Genomic DNA, 19657 nt, shown 5'->3' with positions numbered 1-19657 from the left:
AAGGAAACAAAGCCCATGATAAGTGCAGGAACCCCTGGAGACTGCTGCCATTTGGAGCCTGGAGCTTGCAACATGACTGCGCTCAATGAACTGGTGCTATGAATCAGTATGAGTCCACTTCCTGTGCTCGCATTTCAGAGTGGCTGGTTGCAAAGGGCCTAAGAAAAGCCTGCTGGATCAAGCCAATGGCCCATCTAGTCCACTATCCTGTTCTCACTGAGGTCAGCCAGATGCCTCAATGGGAGATCAGCAAGCAAGATTCAAGCAATACCAGCAACTAGTATTCAGAAGCATTGCTGCTTCCAACTGGTGGCAGCACAGCTTAGCCATCATGACTAGTAGCCAGCAATAGCCCTCTTCTAGATGAATTTGTCTAATCCCCTTGTGGGAGCGAGTTCCATAGCTGAACTCTGTACTGCAGCAGTACACAAATCGGGAGCTGCCTAATATTAGCCTGATGGCTGCTCCCTAATCCCAAGAAACCTCAGTCAGCCTTCGCCAATCTGGTGGCCTCCAGATCTCACCAGCCCCATAGCCAGCACAATCATTGGGAGTTGTAGCTCAAAACATCTGGAGGGCACCAGGTTGGTGAAGGCTGATCCTCAGGCTACTCACCCATATCTAGATTTAGTCAGCCCCTTGCGTCTCAGAAATTAGCAGGGTGTACTGCATTTAAATCACCAGGTTTCCCCTGCAGAGTCCATAGAAGCATATATCAGCAAAGGAACAACACCTCACACCCTTCTTTCTAGGCATTTTGGTGCAGAAAGTGCTGCTTTAAACCTGCCGCAGCATCCACAGTGGGCAGAAGTCATGTGAATTGATGCACAATCCTGGATGAAGTGTTGCAAATGACGTCTCACCTGGGCGAAGTGGAGTCAGCTGCCTTGTTTGTTTAGGTTGCAATTTATAACCCACCAAATCACCCTAAGCACACATTCTCTTGGCACCTAACAGTAAACAATATAGTATTACCATAAAACCTACTATAACAGCAATAAAACCCATAATGGCAATGCATATTAGGTATAAAGCATTAAAATTACACATGTAGCGCTGCAAAAGATATGCTTGCGGTTTGTGTATTTTGCTACTTTTTTTGTTCCATTCTATATGGCAGGGAAAGAGGAGGAAATTGGTCTTCCTTTTGTCTTCCCTTCCCTTCCCTTCCCTTCCCTGTCCCTAATTCCTGCTTCTTGCCCAGAACCACTGAAGACGGAGAAGGGACAGAGAAGCAGCCAATCCTTGCCCGAATCTAGAATGGCATGTCTAAATCCAGTGCCTCCTCTGAGCAGAGTTGCCCTCTATTCCACCCATGTGGAGTGACTTCTTCCAAGCCCACACCCCTTCCACTGTTTGTTGCAACCAGGACATCTGCATGTTTAGCAACAATCTAAATCTTCTGCTGCATTCTTGGACAGGAATCAGAAGTAAGCAGTGGGCCCCGTAGCTAAGACTAAGCTGTGGTGAGAGAGCCTGGTCTGGTGCACTAAAGTTTTGTTTGTTTGCTTGCTTGTTTGCTTTAGTTAGTTAGGTAGATAGTTAGTTAGTTAGTTAGTTAGTTAGTTAGTTAGTTAGTTAGTTAGTGCATTTATATATTTATTCCCCAAGGAGCTCAATATGGCATACTCCAACAACAAACCAGTGCAGTAGGCTGAGAGGCAGTCTGACCTACTGCCACTTGTTCCTTTGGAGACAAGCAATGTTCTCCACTTGTGAACAATATTGTAGAGGCTGTCGGTACCCTCAATATTATGTAGACAATAACTCCCTTGATCCCCTGCCAGCAATGGCTGTTGGCTGGAACTGATAGTTATAGTGCAAAACAACTGGAGGGTGCTAAATGAGGATGAGTCCTGCTGGACCAGACCAGTGGCCCATCCAGTCCCCTATCCTAGTCTCACAAAGATGCCTGAATGGGAATCCCAAAAGCAGGACCCGAGCACAAGAGCCCTCTCTCCTCATGTGCCTTCCAGCAAAGCCACTTCCGGGACCTGGCAAGGAGGTGGGGTTGCGGGCTTCACGCCCACCCCACGTGCGCGGGGGCTGGGTTGCAGCCCCCGCGAGAACAAGGGAATCCCGGCTGCATCGTCCGCTCAGCCAGCCAATCGGGTGGCTGAGGGGGCATGGCCTGCCCTATTTAGGGCCGGCGCGGCCGGGGCTTGCCCTCTTTTCGCTGCGCCAGCCATATTGCTGCCTCTGACCATGGAGCCAGAGCATAGCCATCATGGCTTGTACCCATGGATAGCCTTTTCCTCCATGAATTTGTCCAGTCCTCTTTTAAAGCCACTCAAGTTGATAGTCATCACTGTCTCCTGTGGGAATAAGTTCCACAGTTTAACTATATGTGGAGTCAAGAAGGGATTTTTAAAAATCTTTCCTGAATCTTCCAACATTCAGCTTCATTGGATGTCTGTGAGTTCTAGTGCTAAGAGAAGGATGGAAACCTTTCTCTAATACATTCTTTTTTATCAGCTTCTGCTTCTGTTATGTCACCTCTCACGTCTTTTCTCTAAACTAAGCTTGGCAAAGGCTGCATCCGTTGGCCTTGCTTTGTTCTCCCCCACCCTCTTTGCCATGCACATGTGCATGAAACAGGAAAGGGCAGCAAGCGCAGCAGCAGCTGCTTGCATGGATGGTTTGCAAAATGCATGCAAACACAATTTTTTGTGCCCAATGAGAAAGGAAGAAGCGAGGAGGAACTGGAGCACAGTGAAACCGCTGGCTGCAGAGCAAGAGCAGCAGCGTGGAGTCACTCTTACTCTGTGGGCTGAACTTGTTGACACCACCCTTTTCCCACTCTTTGTTTGTAACCACCCCCTCCTCAAAATATAGATTGGTAGGTGGATAGACACATATTTTATTTATGTTGTAAAAATGTATATACCACTTGATTGTAGAAAACCTCAGAGCAGTTTATAAAAAGAATAAAAGAGCAAGATTAGCATGCAAAGATATTAAAAACCAGCAATAAACTAAAAACTCATCAGCATTCTACACATCTGGGTAGGCTTGTAAAAAAAAATATTATTCTAGCAGGCTCCGAAAAGTGTACCGTGAAGACGTCTGCCTGATGTCAATTGGCAGGGAGTTTCAGAGTGTAGGTGCTGCCACACTAACAGATTGATTTCTTACAAATGCAGTGTGGATATTATGTGCTACCTGTAACAGTGCCAATCCCACAGATTGAAGCAGTTGAGAGGGCAAATATGGGGTAAGGCAATCTTGCAGATACTCCAGTCCCAAGTTTTTATGCTGATAAATAGAGATAGATAGATGATAGATGATAGATAGATGATAGATAGATGATAGATAGATGATAGATAGATAGATAGATGATAGATAGATAGATAGATAGATAGATAGATAGATAGATAGATGATAGATAGATGATAGATAGATAGATGATAGATGATAGATAGATAGATGATAGATGATAGATGATATATAGATAGATGATGATTGATAGATAGATAGATAGATAGATAGATGATAGATAGATAGATATATAGATAGATAGATAGATAGATAGATGATAGATAGATAGATGATAGATAGATGACAGATAGATAGATATGCACACGGAGCAATAAGACAACTTTCTCTTCCTTGGGGGAGTACTAATCAGTCTTCTCTCCTATGGAGCTAGAACAAGTGGAGTGAATAATCCAAGCATGAGAGGAGAAAAACCAGGAGGTAGTCTGTTCCACTGTCAAACAGCTCTTACCACAAAGAAAGCTCTTCCTAATGTTGAGTTGGAATCTCCTTTTTTGTTATTTGAATTTGTTGGTTTGGTCCTACCCTCCAGAGCAGCAGAAAACAGAAAAAAGGAGGGTTCTGTTTATTTTCAAGCTTTCATTAATGAAATTCTATCTGGTGTAACATATGTCAAAGAAACAATTTCACACTCTTATCAAACTCCAGGAGGTGAGGAAGGCAGATATATTCCCTCTCCTTGAGGTACAGAAGATATACATGGTATGTACTTGTGTGTTTATTTGCTAGGAAGGGCCAATGGGAGCAGCAGTCCGAAACTTCTGGAGAGCACCAGGTTGGTGAAGGCTGGCTACTAGCCATGAGGTAGTCCATTTGATATCTGTTTTTGCCTCAAGTCTGGAATCAGCTCCTTCTTCCCCTGACCTGGCAAAAGCTCTCTGGCTTCACCCTCTGACTCACCCTGCTCAGATATTTGCAAAGCCACAAGCTGGCAATGTGGGGGACATCCACCAGAACTCTTTCCTCAAAAGACAGCAAGGTTAGCAAAAATGCACAGAATAAAAATGAACATTCGGATGGCAAGAACTATTTGACAGCGGAACGGACAACCTCAGAAGGTGGTGGAGTCTCCTTCATTGAAGGCCTTTAAGCAGAGGTTGGATAGTCAGCTGTCAGGGATTATTGAGCTGTGATTCCTGCACTGTGGGGGTTGGATTACATGACCCCTAGGTCCCTTCCAGCTCTAAAATTCTGTGATTCTATGTATAACTGTGGGTGCTTCCAGACAGCAGACTCGGCACAGCTCAGGCAGGCAATTCTTTTGTGCAGCACCATCCTTTTTGATTTCTCTATTTATTCCTGATTTACCATTTATGCAGAAAATCCAGCAAATTAAAAAATGTGTGGAAACATTAGATCTGGATTAAATGTGAGAGTGGGGAAACAGTCTAGCTCCCATCATCCCTAACTAGCTGGAGAGCCACAGGTTAAATACTGCCCTGGCTCTCACTACTCTGAGGACACCCCCCCTCCAACAATGATTGTTGGCTGGCATTAAAAGGTCATATAATTGGGGGTTTGCCTAAGCAAGCAATGTTTTAGAGCTGGGGTAGAGCAGCAGCATTCACATAATGCTTAGCCCTGCTTGTTCAGTCCCCAGCCTTCCCATATTGATAAAACAGGGTCCCAAGTAGGGGTTTCTATCCATGTTCAAAAGCATGTGAGGAAAAAAAAAAAACCTCTGCAGGACTTCCTACTCAGCAAAGGACAGTCGGTCTGATGCACAGAAAGATGGGTGTGTAGGGGAATGTTGGATATGGGGGCCTGCCCCTCATTTTTTAAAAAATGATGCGCTCTGACAAATGCCTGAAACGGACCAGGGTGAGAAACAAAAGAATCCTTGACAGATGGCCCTCTAACCTCTGCTTAAAAACCTCCAACCAAGAGGATTCCCAAGGTAGTCTGTTCCACTGCTGAACAGCTCTTACTGTCAGAAAGTCCTTCCTGAGGTTTCATCAGAATCTCCTTTCTGGTCATTTGAATCCTCTGGTTTGGGTCCTCCGCTCTGGAGCAGCAGAAAACATGCTTGCTCCATCTTCCATGGGGCAGCCCTTCAGATATTCACTGGTTTAGACCCCTCCTCCCTTCACCCTCCTCCACTTGAACGAGTCAAACTGGCAAGGGGATGACTCTCTGGTGACCTCTCGTTTTATTGGCAAGACTTTTACTCTGGGCCGAAGAGTGCAGAGGGAGTGTCAAGGTTAGTGGGGAGGAGCCTGAACCAGCCAGTCTCCCTCCAATCCTCTTGCCTTGGATTTTTATTTTTTAATTAAGTTGGCAGCCTGGATCCTGGGGGAGACCAGCTGGCTACCATGCAAGCCAAATAAGATAGGGATGACGCTGGCTGAAAACGCAAATCAGGCACCAGCTACTCCCCCAGCATCCACCCCTTGTGAGGCAAAGGGCTTGTTGGGGTTTTTTGCTGCAAGCAGGAGACATCCATGCTTGGACTGACCCCCCCCCCCCCGCCACCATCACTCTGGCTTTTCCAGCTCTGTGCTAATCACTAGGCTCAGCCTTGCACCTGGGCATAGGCCCCGTCTGGGAAGGTGGCATCACCCAGCCACCGAGGGAAGCTGAGAAAGACCAGTATCTTTAGTCATAAATATGAAAAACGAGAAAAACTGGAATCCGGGCTGCACAGTGGAGGTGGGGGTGCGAGTAGGAAGAGCCAGGCAAGCCGTGGCAAGCAGTGAGCATCACCCAAAAGGGAGAGAGGGCTGGGAGGGAGGACCCAGGTCAGATCAGGAAGCAGGAGCCCTGGGTGCTTCGGAAAGGGGGTTTGCAAGCAGCAGCCCTTGGTCGCTTTCCCCTCCCTTCCCTGATAATGCCAGATCTGGGGGGAGGGGTGAGAAGACTTCTCCTACTTCCTGGGGGGTGGGGGGCAAGTTGACTCTCCAAGGCTGTTCTTAGCCAGGCTCCTGCTTCAGCAACAAGTGACAGCCTAGCAATGAATAATTAGTTGTGATTTCTGAATTGTAGGGGGTTGGACTAGATGACCCTTGGGGTCCCTTCCAACTCTATCATTCTATGTTTCTATAAGCCTCAGGAGCCTGGGACCTGGCTTCATTTCCCCACTAACTCTGACAGGTAACCAAAGATGAGTAAACCTGTCAGTTTCTTATTTTTCCGTTCACCACATTTCTACAACAATTTGCCATGAAAAAAAGGTCCTCACCACGATTTGCCTGCATGTTAGTGCACATTTCTGCTAACATTGATTGATTGATTGATTTAACAGGGTGAAACCTGACAGGAGTAAACATGGACCACTGGTATCAAATTGTTTGGGAAACAGCCTTACTAGAAAAGTTAACCAATAGACTGAAACTGACACAGGGACAAATAGAAGTGGACACCTTCACTTTACTATGGCTCCCCTTTATCACATCCACAGCCCAAAAAGACAACAAGAAGAATCCACCGACAGCATAAGAATCAATATGGTTCCTGTGACATAGAGGAATGTTTTCTGATCTTCTCTTGCTATACCTGTGTCCGTTATCCCTAGCAGAAAAGCTTCTGTATTTTTCATAAAGTTATACTTAAACGTTTTTTTAAGCTAGTCATGCGCTGTGTTCCAGAAGCTTTTGATTTTTTCACAGGTCCAGCAAACATGTATAAGCAAGGATCCTAATTGCTAAAAACTGGGGGAAAAGAAACTGTGCCAACAAAAAAGGAATGGCAGGATAAACTGTTACGAGTATATCGAACTGGCTAGATTAACAGAGGCAATTAGAGATCACACTAAACGAGTTTCAAAAAGCATGGGAGAAATGCAGAGAATATGTCACAAAACAGTGCCCTAAAATACATATCTGGATTTGTTTCAGTTAATGTCTGCAGGAGACTTTATGGATATTTAAGTTATAATTAGAAAAGTCTTAATAATTATTCATAAAGGAAAGAGTTTATAAGAAGTAAATAAGGCGGCCAGATACAGGATAAAGGAAGTCTTTTATTTGGTTGTTTGTATTGTTGCATGTTATGCTCACTGTATGTTATGTTCACATTTAATGAGGGTAGATTTGTGTATTGGGGTGGGGATTGTGTTATGTTGTAAATAAAATTCCAATAAAATTAAAAATATTAAAAGAATCAATATGGCTAACTTGACCCCCCACACACACACACACATGAACAAATATCACTGCAGCCAACCAAAGACAACCAACCATGCCCTAGGCCACTCTAACCTCTCTCACTACCAAGGAAATATAACAAGTGAATAGTAAGAGAACCTACCCAAGTGATGCTGACACTAAACCCCACACATATGTTAAGTAAAAGAATATAAGCTTTACCACCCCAACCCCTCTCCCCTCTCTTTTATTCTATTGAAACAATGTGCATACTTTTGTAAACTAAGAAAATCTTTAATAAAATTTATTTTTAAAAAAACAACAGGGTGTGTGCCCCACCAAATTGCAACTAAAACTTCAATGTGGTTTACAAAAAATATAAAATATCCAAGGATAGATTGTTTTCAATATCAAAGGCTGGCTGCCAATATACACATGTTTGTATGTTGTTTTGTCTAATATACACATTTTTGCAAGCAACTTCCTCTGTTATAATGCATTTTTGTATGACATTTTCACAAATGCTTTAAATCACCCTAATGTGTGCCCCTATTTTTTTAGTGGTAGAACTGTATCACAAGAGAAGGGCAGACTTACAAGGATAGCTGGGTTCCAGTTCATTAGGAAATGCTAATTATGTAGGTTTGCATCAAAAGGTGAACTGTTAGAATTTCTCCTTCATCCCTGGTCCCTATAGCTCTCCCTCTTTTATATTTCATAGAATCATAGAATCATAGAGTTGGAAGAGACCACAAGGGCCATCGAGTCCAACCCCCTGCCAAGCAGGAAACACCATCAGAGCACTCCTGACATATGGTTGTCAAGCCTCTGCTTAAAGACCTCCAAAGAAGGAGACTCCACCACACTCCTTGGCAGCAAATTCCACTGCCGAACAGCTCTTACCGTCAGGAAGTTCTTCCTAATGTTTAGGTGGAATCTTCTTTCTTGTAGTTTGGATCCATTGCTCAGTGTCCGCTTCTCTGGAGCAGCAGAAAACAACCTTTCTCCCTCCTCTATGTGACATCCTTTTATATATTTGAACATGGCTATCATATCACCCCTTAACCTCCTCTTCTCCAGGCTAAACATGCTCAGCTCGCTTAGCCATTCCTCATAAGGCATCGTTTCCAGGCCTTTGACCATTTTGGTTGCCCTCCTCTGGACACGTTCCAGTTTGTCAGTGCTCTTCTTGAACTGTGCTGCCCAGAACTGGACACAGTACTCCAGGTGAGGTCTGACCAGAGCAGAATACAGTGGCACTATTACTTCCCTTGATCTAGATGCTATACTCCTATTGATGCAGCCCAGAATTGCATTGGCTTTTTTAGCTGCCGCGTCACACTGTTGGTGTCACACTGTTGGCACTGGACTTAGACCATTCAGCCCTTCAGAAAGAGGAGTGTCCTCTATAAATCAGGGCAAATGGCCACCCTAGCCATGCCTTTTACCAAGAGGGTCTTGCTTTGGTTTTCCTCCTCCCTTAAGAATGGGTTGTCCTTGACCACTTTCTCTGCCATGAGCAGAATGCTGAGGACCATTGAGAAAGCATGTGATGGTTCATGAAATGCTGCTTTCCGCTCATACTGAATAAAGTGAGTCGTTCCCGCCCCCAGTGAAAGAAACCCACAGCGGAAGATGCAAGTGATGCAACAGCACTTTCTGGCTGTGACTGTGTGTCAGGGCCTTTACACCCACTTCACCAGCCCACAAGAATCCTTACTTGCCTGTGGGAGTCATTTAGGGGCCAAAGAAGGAAAGCAAACAGCAACCCTGGAGGATTTATTTTTACTTGGCTCCAGCAACCGGGCAAGTGAATGTTCACAGGCCTATTGTAAATCCAAAAGCCATGGGCTGCTGGTTTAGGAGACATGTTCTCATTCAACTCTCCCAAGATGTTCTGAAATCAGAAAGGATACCCTTACAGGAGCTTTGAAGTCTCCCTGCTCAGATGCCTCTTCATTGTGATTCCAACAGGTTTCCAAAGTGGTTGAAAAGTGCTAGGCCACCTAAGGAGGAGACAGTCAGTCAGTTCCGGTTTCTCTCACATTCTTGTTTTTCTCATGTTACGTTCAGTCACCCACATATCCACACCAGTTTAAGATTTAGGGTTGTGTTGTTGTTTTTTATGTCATAATGAAAATTCATCAGCATTTTAGTGCAAATCTCTCTTAATGCACACATTTTTGTATGCAGCTTTTCCCCTAGCGTACACATTTTTGCACAGCACATTTCTCCTAAATATTGATATTTCCCCATCAATATAATGAACATTGGTCTGTTATTTTTACTAATGTATGCATTTTTTCACACATTCCTTGGCTAGAGAACTGCATTGCAAAATTCAGAGAAGTGCAAATTTCAAAGGATGGCTATGTTTCAGCATACATAGTGTTTCAGAAAGTGTGGATTAGGTCAGTTAACCTTTAAATAGTGCTCTCTTCAGCAGCACATATACTAAAAATTAATGCCAGTGCAATTTCTTTCTCATCCCTAATGGGGACCTTAAAGTTGCCCATACACCTGGACAGCAGACTGAGCAGGTCACCTGAGAACAATCTTCCTCACCAGGGTGAGATGAACTATGTTTCTGAGGAACGTAGAGTAGTTCTTTCCAAATTTGCACCTATGCATGTAAATTAGCATGTGCAGCATTTATGTGCATCTTGTGGTCACCCTGGCAGTCATGTGCATGGACCTGCCAATAACCCTCCAAGGGAAAGACCAAAAACTGCCACCAAGACAGCTGGCAACTCAGCAACTCTTCATTCAAAAAGAAAGAAAGAATTGAATTGAAGGCCCTGCAACACTATTGGCCAGATTAAAACAGCCTAGGCCTTAGGCCACAGAGTGCTGCTATGTAAAAAGGGCAGCAGGGGTAGCAGCTGGAGTTGCCCATATATGGGGTGGGCTGGAACTTCTGCTGGAGCTGTTTGAGGGTTTATTTTGTTTTTTGCAGAACTTCCTGGGCAGTTTTGTTCCTTGGCAACTCCACACAGGGCTTCAGGAACTGGGTTTTTGTCTGGGCAGCTTCCTTCTCTCTCCCCCCCCTCCACACTCTTGGCTGTTTGATGCAATGGCGGAAGTTGTGTTGCACAGCCCCTAGAAAAAACAGTGAGCAAAGATCATCAGGCAACTGCCGGCTGCCACCAGAGCCTGCCTCGGCCCTAGCCTTCAGTGTGCCCTGACCAACTCCCTGAAACTCCCTCCACAGACGCTTTGACATCACTTGCTACTCCTTCTGCAAAACCCACTTCTCCTAGGAAGCCCTTGGCATCTGCATCTTTGTGAGATTTTCCCTGCCACCCCGCCTCACCAGATAGCTGACCCTAGTGGTTGAAGCTACTGAAATTGGGGGGGTCTCCCCTTTAAGTAACTCTTAATGCAGGCCTCCCCAACCTGGTGCCCTCTGGATGGTAGCTGGCCCTGGTGGTAAGGACTATAGGAAGCTGCCTTCTACTGATTTAGACAATTGAGCCCATCTACCTCAGTCTTGCCTACACTGGCTGGCAGTAGCTTTCCAGGGGTACAGACAGAGAGTCTCTCCCAGCCCTACTTGGAGATGTCAGTGGGGACTGAACCTGGGACCTTCATTATGCTAGGCAGATGTTCTACCACTAAGAGGGGAAGCTACAGGTGAGGGTCTCTCCCTTTTAAGCAACTCTTAATGCCACCTTCCCTAACCTGATGCCCTCCAGATCCTTTGGACTAACAATGCCATTGTAAGGCCAATGACATCAAGAGGCACAGGTTAGCAAAGACAGTCTTAAAGGCAGAGGACTCCACCCCCAACAACAGGTGGGGATTTGGCTTGGGCAGCTCTGTCCTTCCTTAGCCCTCTGCACCCAACTTCAGGAAGAGTACATTCCTGCTGGAGAAGTGACTGCTGTCCCCAAAAGAACCTAATTCAGAAATTAAGCCACGACTTTAGTGTAGCTGTGCTTCTTTAGCGCTGCTCCTCACCATAAAACAAAATGTAGCAACCAAGGTAGAAGCTGATTGTGGTCTTTTTTCAATTTTCAGTTTGATTTCAACAAATTTTGTAACAAAAAACACATCTGATTTGCAAGCATCAACTCATATAGAAATCAAACCACTATCTTCCCTCTGTTTTATATAGCATTTTTGAAAACAGAGTCACACAGAGAAATCCTAGCTCTAGACAAGCAGCAGCAGGGTCTGACTGCTGTGCCAGCCTGGAGTTGGCACAGATTGTGCCCAATGCCATCAAGCAAGGGCAGTGAAGCCATGGTTGGATCCAGTGGATTCCAGGTTGGCAGAAGCCCCTCTGTGCTCCCTGGATGCTTTCTGATGTTCAGCAGGTCAAACGGAGAATTATGCACCAGAGGAGTGATACCAGCATTCTTAAATTTAATTTACAATGTTACATAACAGCAAAAAATACATTGTGTGTGTTTTACTATAAATAGAGAGAGAACAAAAATAAACTAGTGCAAATGTATCCATCTGTATACTTAAGACAAAATTGTATATGGATGTAATTCATGATCTTTCCAATTTGGGTCATATTTCATGCAAGAACAACAAAAACAGCCCCCTCTCCGAGTTTGAAAACTTTTTTTTTTATCTTGCCAATTCCAGTGCAGATAAAGTCCACCACAATTCATACTCCATACCACAGGAGGTGAGATTGTGGCTGAGAAAGCCTGCATTACACCAGCCCTGCAAAGTGCCCTAGTGTTATACTGATTTTGCTAGGAGAGGGACTTAGAGCAGTGTACAACAACCCTGCAGTGCAGTTCAGTGTTGTCATTCAGTCTCCCAATCTGTGCTTTTTAAAGAGAAACTGGGGGCTGGGGGCTCACTTTGAACTTGATTGTGGCAGCAATACCATGAATTAATGGAGAGGTGAAGGGAGCAAGAGAAATAGAGCATTTTAGTTGCAGGTGAAAGATACCAGCTGGTACCAGATCTATATGTTTCATTATTTAGCTAGAGCTGGGAAAGATACCAGTTCTGATATCTTGGTGAACCACCACCACTCAGTGTAGGCAGTACTGAGCTGGATGGATGAGCGGTATGGCCTGATCCTGCAAGGTGCTTTCTATGGCCAGTTCACTGCGAATGGGAGTTGCAAAGGGAGCCTGCTCTTGGTTTTCTGGAAATGTGAAATAATGGAACTTCTGCCTGGAAGTCATGCAGTGGGCCCCTCTGATCCCTTTGCACTACTCCCGGATGTCCCCGTGGGTTGGATGTGGTCACTTAGCATCACAGGCAAATACTTCTCTGTGTGTGAGATGAGGCACGTTCCCCTCTATTTCACATGTTGCAGAAAAGGAACATTTACATCCAAAACATATTCTAAACTCCTGGCTCAGATAAACCCACTTGTATTTAACAAACTGAATGCTGATGGGGTGTGTGTGAAGATTTTGTGTCTGTGTGTGTGTGCAGAAATCAATCCAGCACATAATCTAGCAAAAATCAAGCACTTTTAAAGTCCCCAGACTGAAAATCTGGAGAAGCTTCTGCCTACAAGCATAGACTAGCTTTCCTTAACCTGGTGCCTTTTAAGATTTCTGCACTACAATGTAGCCCCAAATATCTGGAAAGCACACAGTTGGGAAGACTGATATAGACAATACTGAGGCACGTGAAGTAATTGGTCTGACTAAGGTTTTTACGTGTGTCCTTGTCTTTATTAGAACCAAAATGTAGGAATACTAGAGGAAACTACAGACTACATAATCCCACTCAATCCAAAAATATTTTGGGAAAGATTTATTGACTACTGCATGTGACAATCTACAGGTGCCTAGATTTACTGTGTTAGCTACAAAATAATGAATTGCTTTGTACTGGGAATCTCCATTAACTCTGCCAGTAGATGATTGTATGAAAGTATTTAGAAAGTGCCCTTGTAAACCAAAGTGGCATATTCATAAGGCATCAAGGAGAGAGAATTCATACTCAAACAGATTAACTGAAATATGTATTTCATTCATAGTGCTTTAAAATACTAGACTGCCAGAACAGTGTTCAGCATTATACATTATTCCCTCTTATGTAAAGATCATGTACACTTGTACTACTTGAGTTTATGTTCTTTGATTATGTACATAGTTTTAAAATGTATATATATTTTTAAGTGCTACATTCAAATTCAGTCTTCTTCAGTCTGGTGCCTCCTGATGTTATGTGCTACAACTCCCATCAGCCCTGGCCAAAGCCAGGGATAAAGTTCTTTGTTTTCCAAATGCTGCTCTGAATACACAAAACTCAAGGAACAGCTAGCAAAGCTGCCCTTCCTGACTTCTGCTCTTCCTCATTAAAGGGCATGTTCAGGTTGCCCAGATGAGGATGGGGGTGGGTGGGAAAGCGCACTTGTCCTTCCTTCAAGGTAGATAGCAAGACTCTTCACATGACTCATTTCACTCTCTCCTCTCTGCCCTTTCCAAAGCAGCCAAGGAAGTCAAACCATCACAGCAGCCACAAACATCTCAAGGAACATTTCCCAAACTTTGGATTGCCCAGGAGCAACCCTTGCTCCTAATTTAAACCTCAAGGTACATTGCACTCTGTACTCAATAAGATGTGTAGAGATGGGACCCACAACAATACGCTTGCAGGGTGGAGTGCTCATGTGCAGCTTGCTTACCAGCCAGCCACCAGGCCCTTCCTGAGAGGACTCCATTCCATTCCCTCCACCATCCACTCAGTTTTTGCTCCCAATAGACACTGAGCATTTTGTGGCTGTCGTGCACACCCAATCCTATTTTGGAGAGTCTCAACCCCCGTAGTTTTTTTCCTCCTCCAATTTTTTCGGTACTTTTTCAAACCTTGGGAACCTACTGAGACCTCCCCTCAAGTGCCTGGGTGGTGCTATTCCAGCTTCATAAGTATCAGCACCCAGAGATTGGATTTGCAATTACTGGTAGTTTATACCACATCTTCTCAAGCAGCTTCCAGGACGCTGGGCCATAAGCCACCCCACCCCCCATCAGTTGTAGGATAGGCAAGTCAGTCAGGGATGGGACTATATCATGTGCAGTATGAGCGAGTTCCAGTGCCATTTGCTATCCCTTCCCTTGTAGCTGCTCCCCCTATACTGGTAAAAATGGAGGTCTCAGTGCAGCATGATGACCTTCTCAATATGATGGTGGTGACTGTGCCTTTGATCCTGCCCCCCCACCCCAAAATACACTGCTTGTGAACTGCACAACCTTCCCTTGTCCTCTGGCAATCTAGAAGTGCCACAGAGCTTCACAAACGAATTTAGTTGCAGCTCGTTTGCATGCCCAGCTCTCTCTTTGCAGTGGGCAAGTGAAGCACAGAGATCTGAGCCACCAAAAGGCAGCAAAATGTGATCAGCTTCATAGTACTGCCTTATGCTGGGGAGAACAGCAGAGAGATTCGGGAATATAAGGAGAAAAACAGTTTAGAAACAGAGGCTGATCTCTCTCTCTCTCTCTCTGCTAGTGGCACTTTTTGCTCTCTCTTTTTGCTGAGGAGCCAGTGGTTAGGAGAATGCAGCCTAATGATGCAGGAAATGGACAGAGTTGCTCAAATAAGCCACTAAACCAGGAAGGAACAGTGACGGGTGATCTGAGAGTTTTTGGGTGCTGATCCCAGTAAAGGTAGCTAAACTCGCTTCTCTGCATTTAACTCCCACCTTGCAAAAGAGACTAGAAAAAGAAATACAGTGTATTCAGGTCTCATGACATTTTTCATTTTTACCTAAAAGCTGCAGTGGGCTCAGAGCACAATTGGATAAGCAGCACTGAGAAAGAGCTTGTAGCACTCATCAAACACACCCTGCCCCAAAGGCCCAAGTAAGCTTCCTTTGCAGTGCTAATAGCAAGGGGTGATTTAGAGCAGGGAGATGACTGCCACTGTTCTGTCCAAAGCTTTGGGCACCAGGGAGGGGACATCAGAACAGGGAAAGGACACAAGGCAAAAGGACTCTCCCTCCCTTCCACCAGGATGGACTTTGACAATACGGTGCCCTGAGCAAGGTCAAAAATCCCCCCCCCCAATATTTCTTATTTTCACAATAATTCCTTTTGGTATAAGTTGCTTTTTAAATTTTGTGCCCCCTCAGCTCTGCGCCCTGTGTAGGGAACCATCTGCACGGCCCTAAATCCAGCACTGCCTCCCCAGTGCCACTCCTCCAGGCGAACTAAAAGCCTCCCACATAATAACCTGGCCACAGATCTTGGCTGCTGTGGCCCCAGTCTCTATCATAGAAAGTTATGAGTGCACAAATTATTTTTGCTGAGAGAGCCCTGCCCACACAACTCTGCGTAGCCTCAGAGAAATGACTCTTGCTGGGGATCCTTTCTTGGTCTCCTGGAGGGAATTCCCACCACAGCCAAGTGGCTGTTTGCAAGTCTGCTCGATTCCCAACATCATCACCATGATGATGATGTACCTGTGCAGTCTCTCCCCTATCCCTTTTGATAAAAAACGTTTTGACAAACACCAACAGCCCAGGTTAAAGTTGCAATACTAGCACATGCTTACTCAAAAGAAATGGGTGTCATGCTACACAACTGAGCAAAAGAAATCTGGTTCTAAACCATCCTCCTCCCCGCCCTCAAAATATTATTTTTAAAATAAATAGGCTGACCTTATCATACCGCCAGATGCAGTAAGAAGTGGGGGGGGGAGAGCACCCACCCTAAACTTCATTTACATGACTAAAGTAAAAGTAACATTTCCCATAAGGGTCACAGCCAAAACAGAGGTGGTGTTGGGGAGAAATAATTCTGTAAAATATAATTTAATATTTTTCATTTAAAGTGTGTTCAAAATGTATGGTGAATTGTTAAAGAGAAAGTTTACTATACCTGTGTTACCTTCTACAAAGCATTGTCACGGGATTACCTGCATCCCTGTCTCTGCGGCCTGAAACACTGAGTATTTGGCTCAATTCATTAGATGCAAGTTAAAATCTCATTTAAAAAGGCACCTTCTAATCAAAGCTGGATCCTGTTGAACAGGTGCAAGCCTCTTCTACCAGCACATCTGCAGCCCAAAACCAAAACGCATTCAGCAAGTCCAACCATGTTCAGTAAAGCTTACTCCCATGCAAGCATGCAGGGGCATGGATCCTTAACAGTACAACCCTAGGCATGCCTACTTAGGAGTAAGCAACATTGAGTGTCATGGGATTTATTCTGAAGTATGAATACACAAGATTTTGTCCAAGAGCATTTTTCTGTCCAATCCCATCCCCTGCCCACTATAGCATACAGATAAAATAATCTGGTATTACATGCTTTTGACAGTCAGTTAAGAAACAGTCATGTGAAACCCCTTTGCTCACATGAAGTCCCAAAATAATAGAAGCCACACAGACAAAAAGGGTTATGGCAGAATATTTTACATTTTATTTATGACTTTTAAAACCAGGATATTTAAAGTCCTGGATCTTTGTTTAGCTCCAAAAATACACCATATATAAAAACACATTGATTTCCAGGTATTCACACTTAAAAGAAGACAAACTCTTAAACATTTTTACTACCTGATACTAAGAGGATTCAGAATTGGCACTTAGGTAAAAATTCAGTGCTGTTTCTTTGGAGGAGAAGCACCAGCTGGCTAAAAGTGCTTACTGTGACTTGGGATCCTAAGTGGGGGGCACAGACAAAACAGAACCGCCTCCCCTTCACTCTCCAAAGAATGGAAACTCCGCACAGACAGAACTCGGTGCAGCTGGGACCCCAGAGCCCCACCTCTGCACCTCCAAGTCAACAACAAGCGAGCGAGACTCTCTCTCTACCTGCCTTCAGGTGGGAATCCCAGGCAGGTCATACTTGCTGGAATTACAGAAGCAACTCCAAAGTTGGCTTTCACTGTCAAGGAAGCCAGCGGGATTATTACTTTTTCTTTTCAAAGAGACAGGACACCACTAGTTCCAGCTGGTGAGATGGCAAGGATCTAAGCAATAAAATACAAAATATTAATAATAATAACATTAATAAAAAGAAGGGTCAGCAGACACCGAGGGGACCCCTTCTTGGCTTTCACAGTACAGAAGGCACAGGTGGGATTAAGGAAAGGAGAGAGAGAACTTGGGAGGGTTAGATCAGTCAATACCCGCATCCAGAGGTCCTTCAGTTTGGGGGTTTGCCACCATTAGCATACAGTGCAGGCCAAAAATGCTGCTCTTCGCTTGGGTAGGAAAGCCCTCCCATCCCAAAGCTGCCTTCTGGGGGAACCGTTTCCCTTTGAGTCCAGAATTTCAGTCCAGGGTGGGGTTGAACAACGTGGTAATGGAGAGAAATCATGCCCCCCCTATCCTTTCCCCAACCTGCCTCTCAGCCTTGTTAAGGTGGAGGTGGAGGGGGAATTCTTTTTGAAAAGTAGCAGCAGCAGAATCCCCCATTGCACACTGCTTCCCTCCTCACCCCGAGAGACTCCCCAACCCCCGAAGCATCAACAGGCGCGTCAGTAAAACGTCTCTGCTCCTTCCATTCCGCCACAAACTCGCTCCAGTCCGATTTCTGGAAGCTTGAGAGACCGCCGAGTTTGCACCAGGCAGCCCAGGATCTGCCAGGCACTGACATTCCGGGGCGGCGGGGGCGCAACCGATTTCAAAACACCACCTGGCAAGTCCTGGGAAGAGTTCAGATTTCAGGAGAAAGACCCTACCAGGCTGTTGTCGGGGTCCTCCTCCCCGTCTAAGGCGCAAAAGTCCCTGCGCATTTGGCTCTGCACCCTGCAAATGGGGCCAGACTGAGGGAATTTTTTTTTATTATTTTAGTCCCAACGTAGGTAAAGGGGTTGATTTTCTCACGCGCCCCCGGTGTGCACCCCGGCACCTACTTGCGGGCAAGAAGGGCTCCCACCATAGTCTGCGCGCCGCAGCTTCCCCGGGCGAGCGCTTCAGAGCCCTCGCTGCTGGCAAGAAACACACAGAGAGAGAAGCTAGGAGAGAGCACTAGCTAGCAGCCCTTCTCGGCGGCGGCGCAGGTCGGAGTCCGGCTCCGTCGGGGCGCGCGCTCAGGCGCAGCTGCCCATGGCCTTGACGAGCGAGCTCTCGGGCAGCTGTCGGAAGATGCCGCGCAGGGTCTCCAGCTCTCGGCTGAGCTGCTCGACGCGCTTGCGGAGCCGCTCGTTGTCGTTGCTCAGCTCCAGCACCTTCTGCTGCGTCTCGGCGTTGCGCTGCTTGGCTTTGTCGCGGCTCTTGCGCACGGCGATGTTGTTGCGCTCGCGGCGCACGCGGTACTCGTTGCTGCTCTTGTCCAGCAGCTTCTTGGACTTGCCCGACGACGCCGCGGACCCGCCGCCGCCGCCCGCCGCGTGGAGCCGGTGGTGCGCGTGGTGCGGGTGGTGGGCACCGCCGTGGGGGCTGGGCGCCGGCGTGGGGGGCGGCGTGGGCTGCCCGCCGGGCTGCAGATGCACCGTGGTCTGGGCGCAGTGCGCCACCTGGTACTGGAGGTGGCTGCAGTTGGGCCCGGCCGGCGGCGGGTAGAGGGCGGCCAGCGCCGCCGCCTCGTCGTCCTCGTGGGGCTCCTGCTTGATGAGCAGCGGGCGCAGGCCGGGCAGCGCCGGTCCCCCGGCCAGGCGCTCGTAGGCCGCGCCGGCCTCCAGCTTGTCCGCGTAGCCGTAGAGCGGGCCGCCTTGCGGGAAGCCGACGCCCGGCATCGCGGCTCCGACGCCGTACTCCAGGCCGGCCTTGGCGGCGCGCTCCTGCTTGTTGTGCTGGAAGAGGTCGGCCAGGAACTCGTCGTTGAAGGCGCCCGGGTCGATGTAGGCGCTCAGGTCGATGGAGTTCTCGTGCTCGCAGATGTCGGGCAGCTCCGAGGCCGGGTAGCCGTAGGCGCCGGCGGCGGGCAGGTGCGGGTGCGCCCCGGCGGGCGAAGCGGGCTGGTGGCGCTGCTGCTGCTGCTGCGCGGGCTGCAGGGCGTGCGGCTGGAGGGCGCTGCTCTGGGGGGGCCGCGAGTCCGCCTCGTAGAAGTTGCCCGACTCCATGGAGTAGCTAAAGCGGGCCGCCGCGGCGCATGGTGGGGGACCCGCTGGCTCCAGGCTGAGGCTGCACAGGCTCTGCCGCTTGCACGGATGAGTCTTTCCTACTCCCTTCGGCTCTCGGCTTGCTCCCGGGCTGCCTCCTCCAGCCCTCGGCCTCCTATTTATACCCCCCGCTTCGCAGGCAGAGCCGGGCATCGCCCTCTAGTGTCCAACCTCCTGGGAACTTTGACCGGCCTCGCCTCCTTTCGGCGGAGCTCGGATCCCCGACGGGGCCTCCCCGGCTGCCCTGCCTGCCTGCTTGCCCGCCCACCGCCTCCTCCTCCGGGCTGCCTGCCTGGACGGGACGGACGCCAGCGCCCTGC

General features: G+C 47.1%; 1 protein-coding gene across 1 annotated transcript; it reads right to left on the bottom strand.

The window, feature by feature from the left end:
* Positions 1–16685: 16685 nt before the first annotated feature.
* On the bottom strand, positions 16686–19592 carry CEBPA (CCAAT enhancer binding protein alpha). Its single transcript, XM_083751499.1, has one exon. The coding sequence runs from the start codon at positions 19488–19490 to the stop codon at positions 18327–18329; it is 1164 nt and encodes a 387-aa protein (XP_083607625.1). The 5' UTR covers positions 19491–19592; the 3' UTR covers positions 16686–18326.
* Between the last annotated feature and the right edge of the window lie 65 nt (positions 19593–19657).

This window comes from Podarcis gaigeae, assembly GCF_964106915.1.
Source record: "Podarcis gaigeae genome assembly, chromosome: 8".
Classification (NCBI taxonomy): domain Eukaryota; kingdom Metazoa; phylum Chordata; class Lepidosauria; order Squamata; family Lacertidae; genus Podarcis; species Podarcis gaigeae.
Note: the sequence above shows the minus strand (reverse complement) of the source record. Positions and strands in the feature narration are given on the sequence as shown.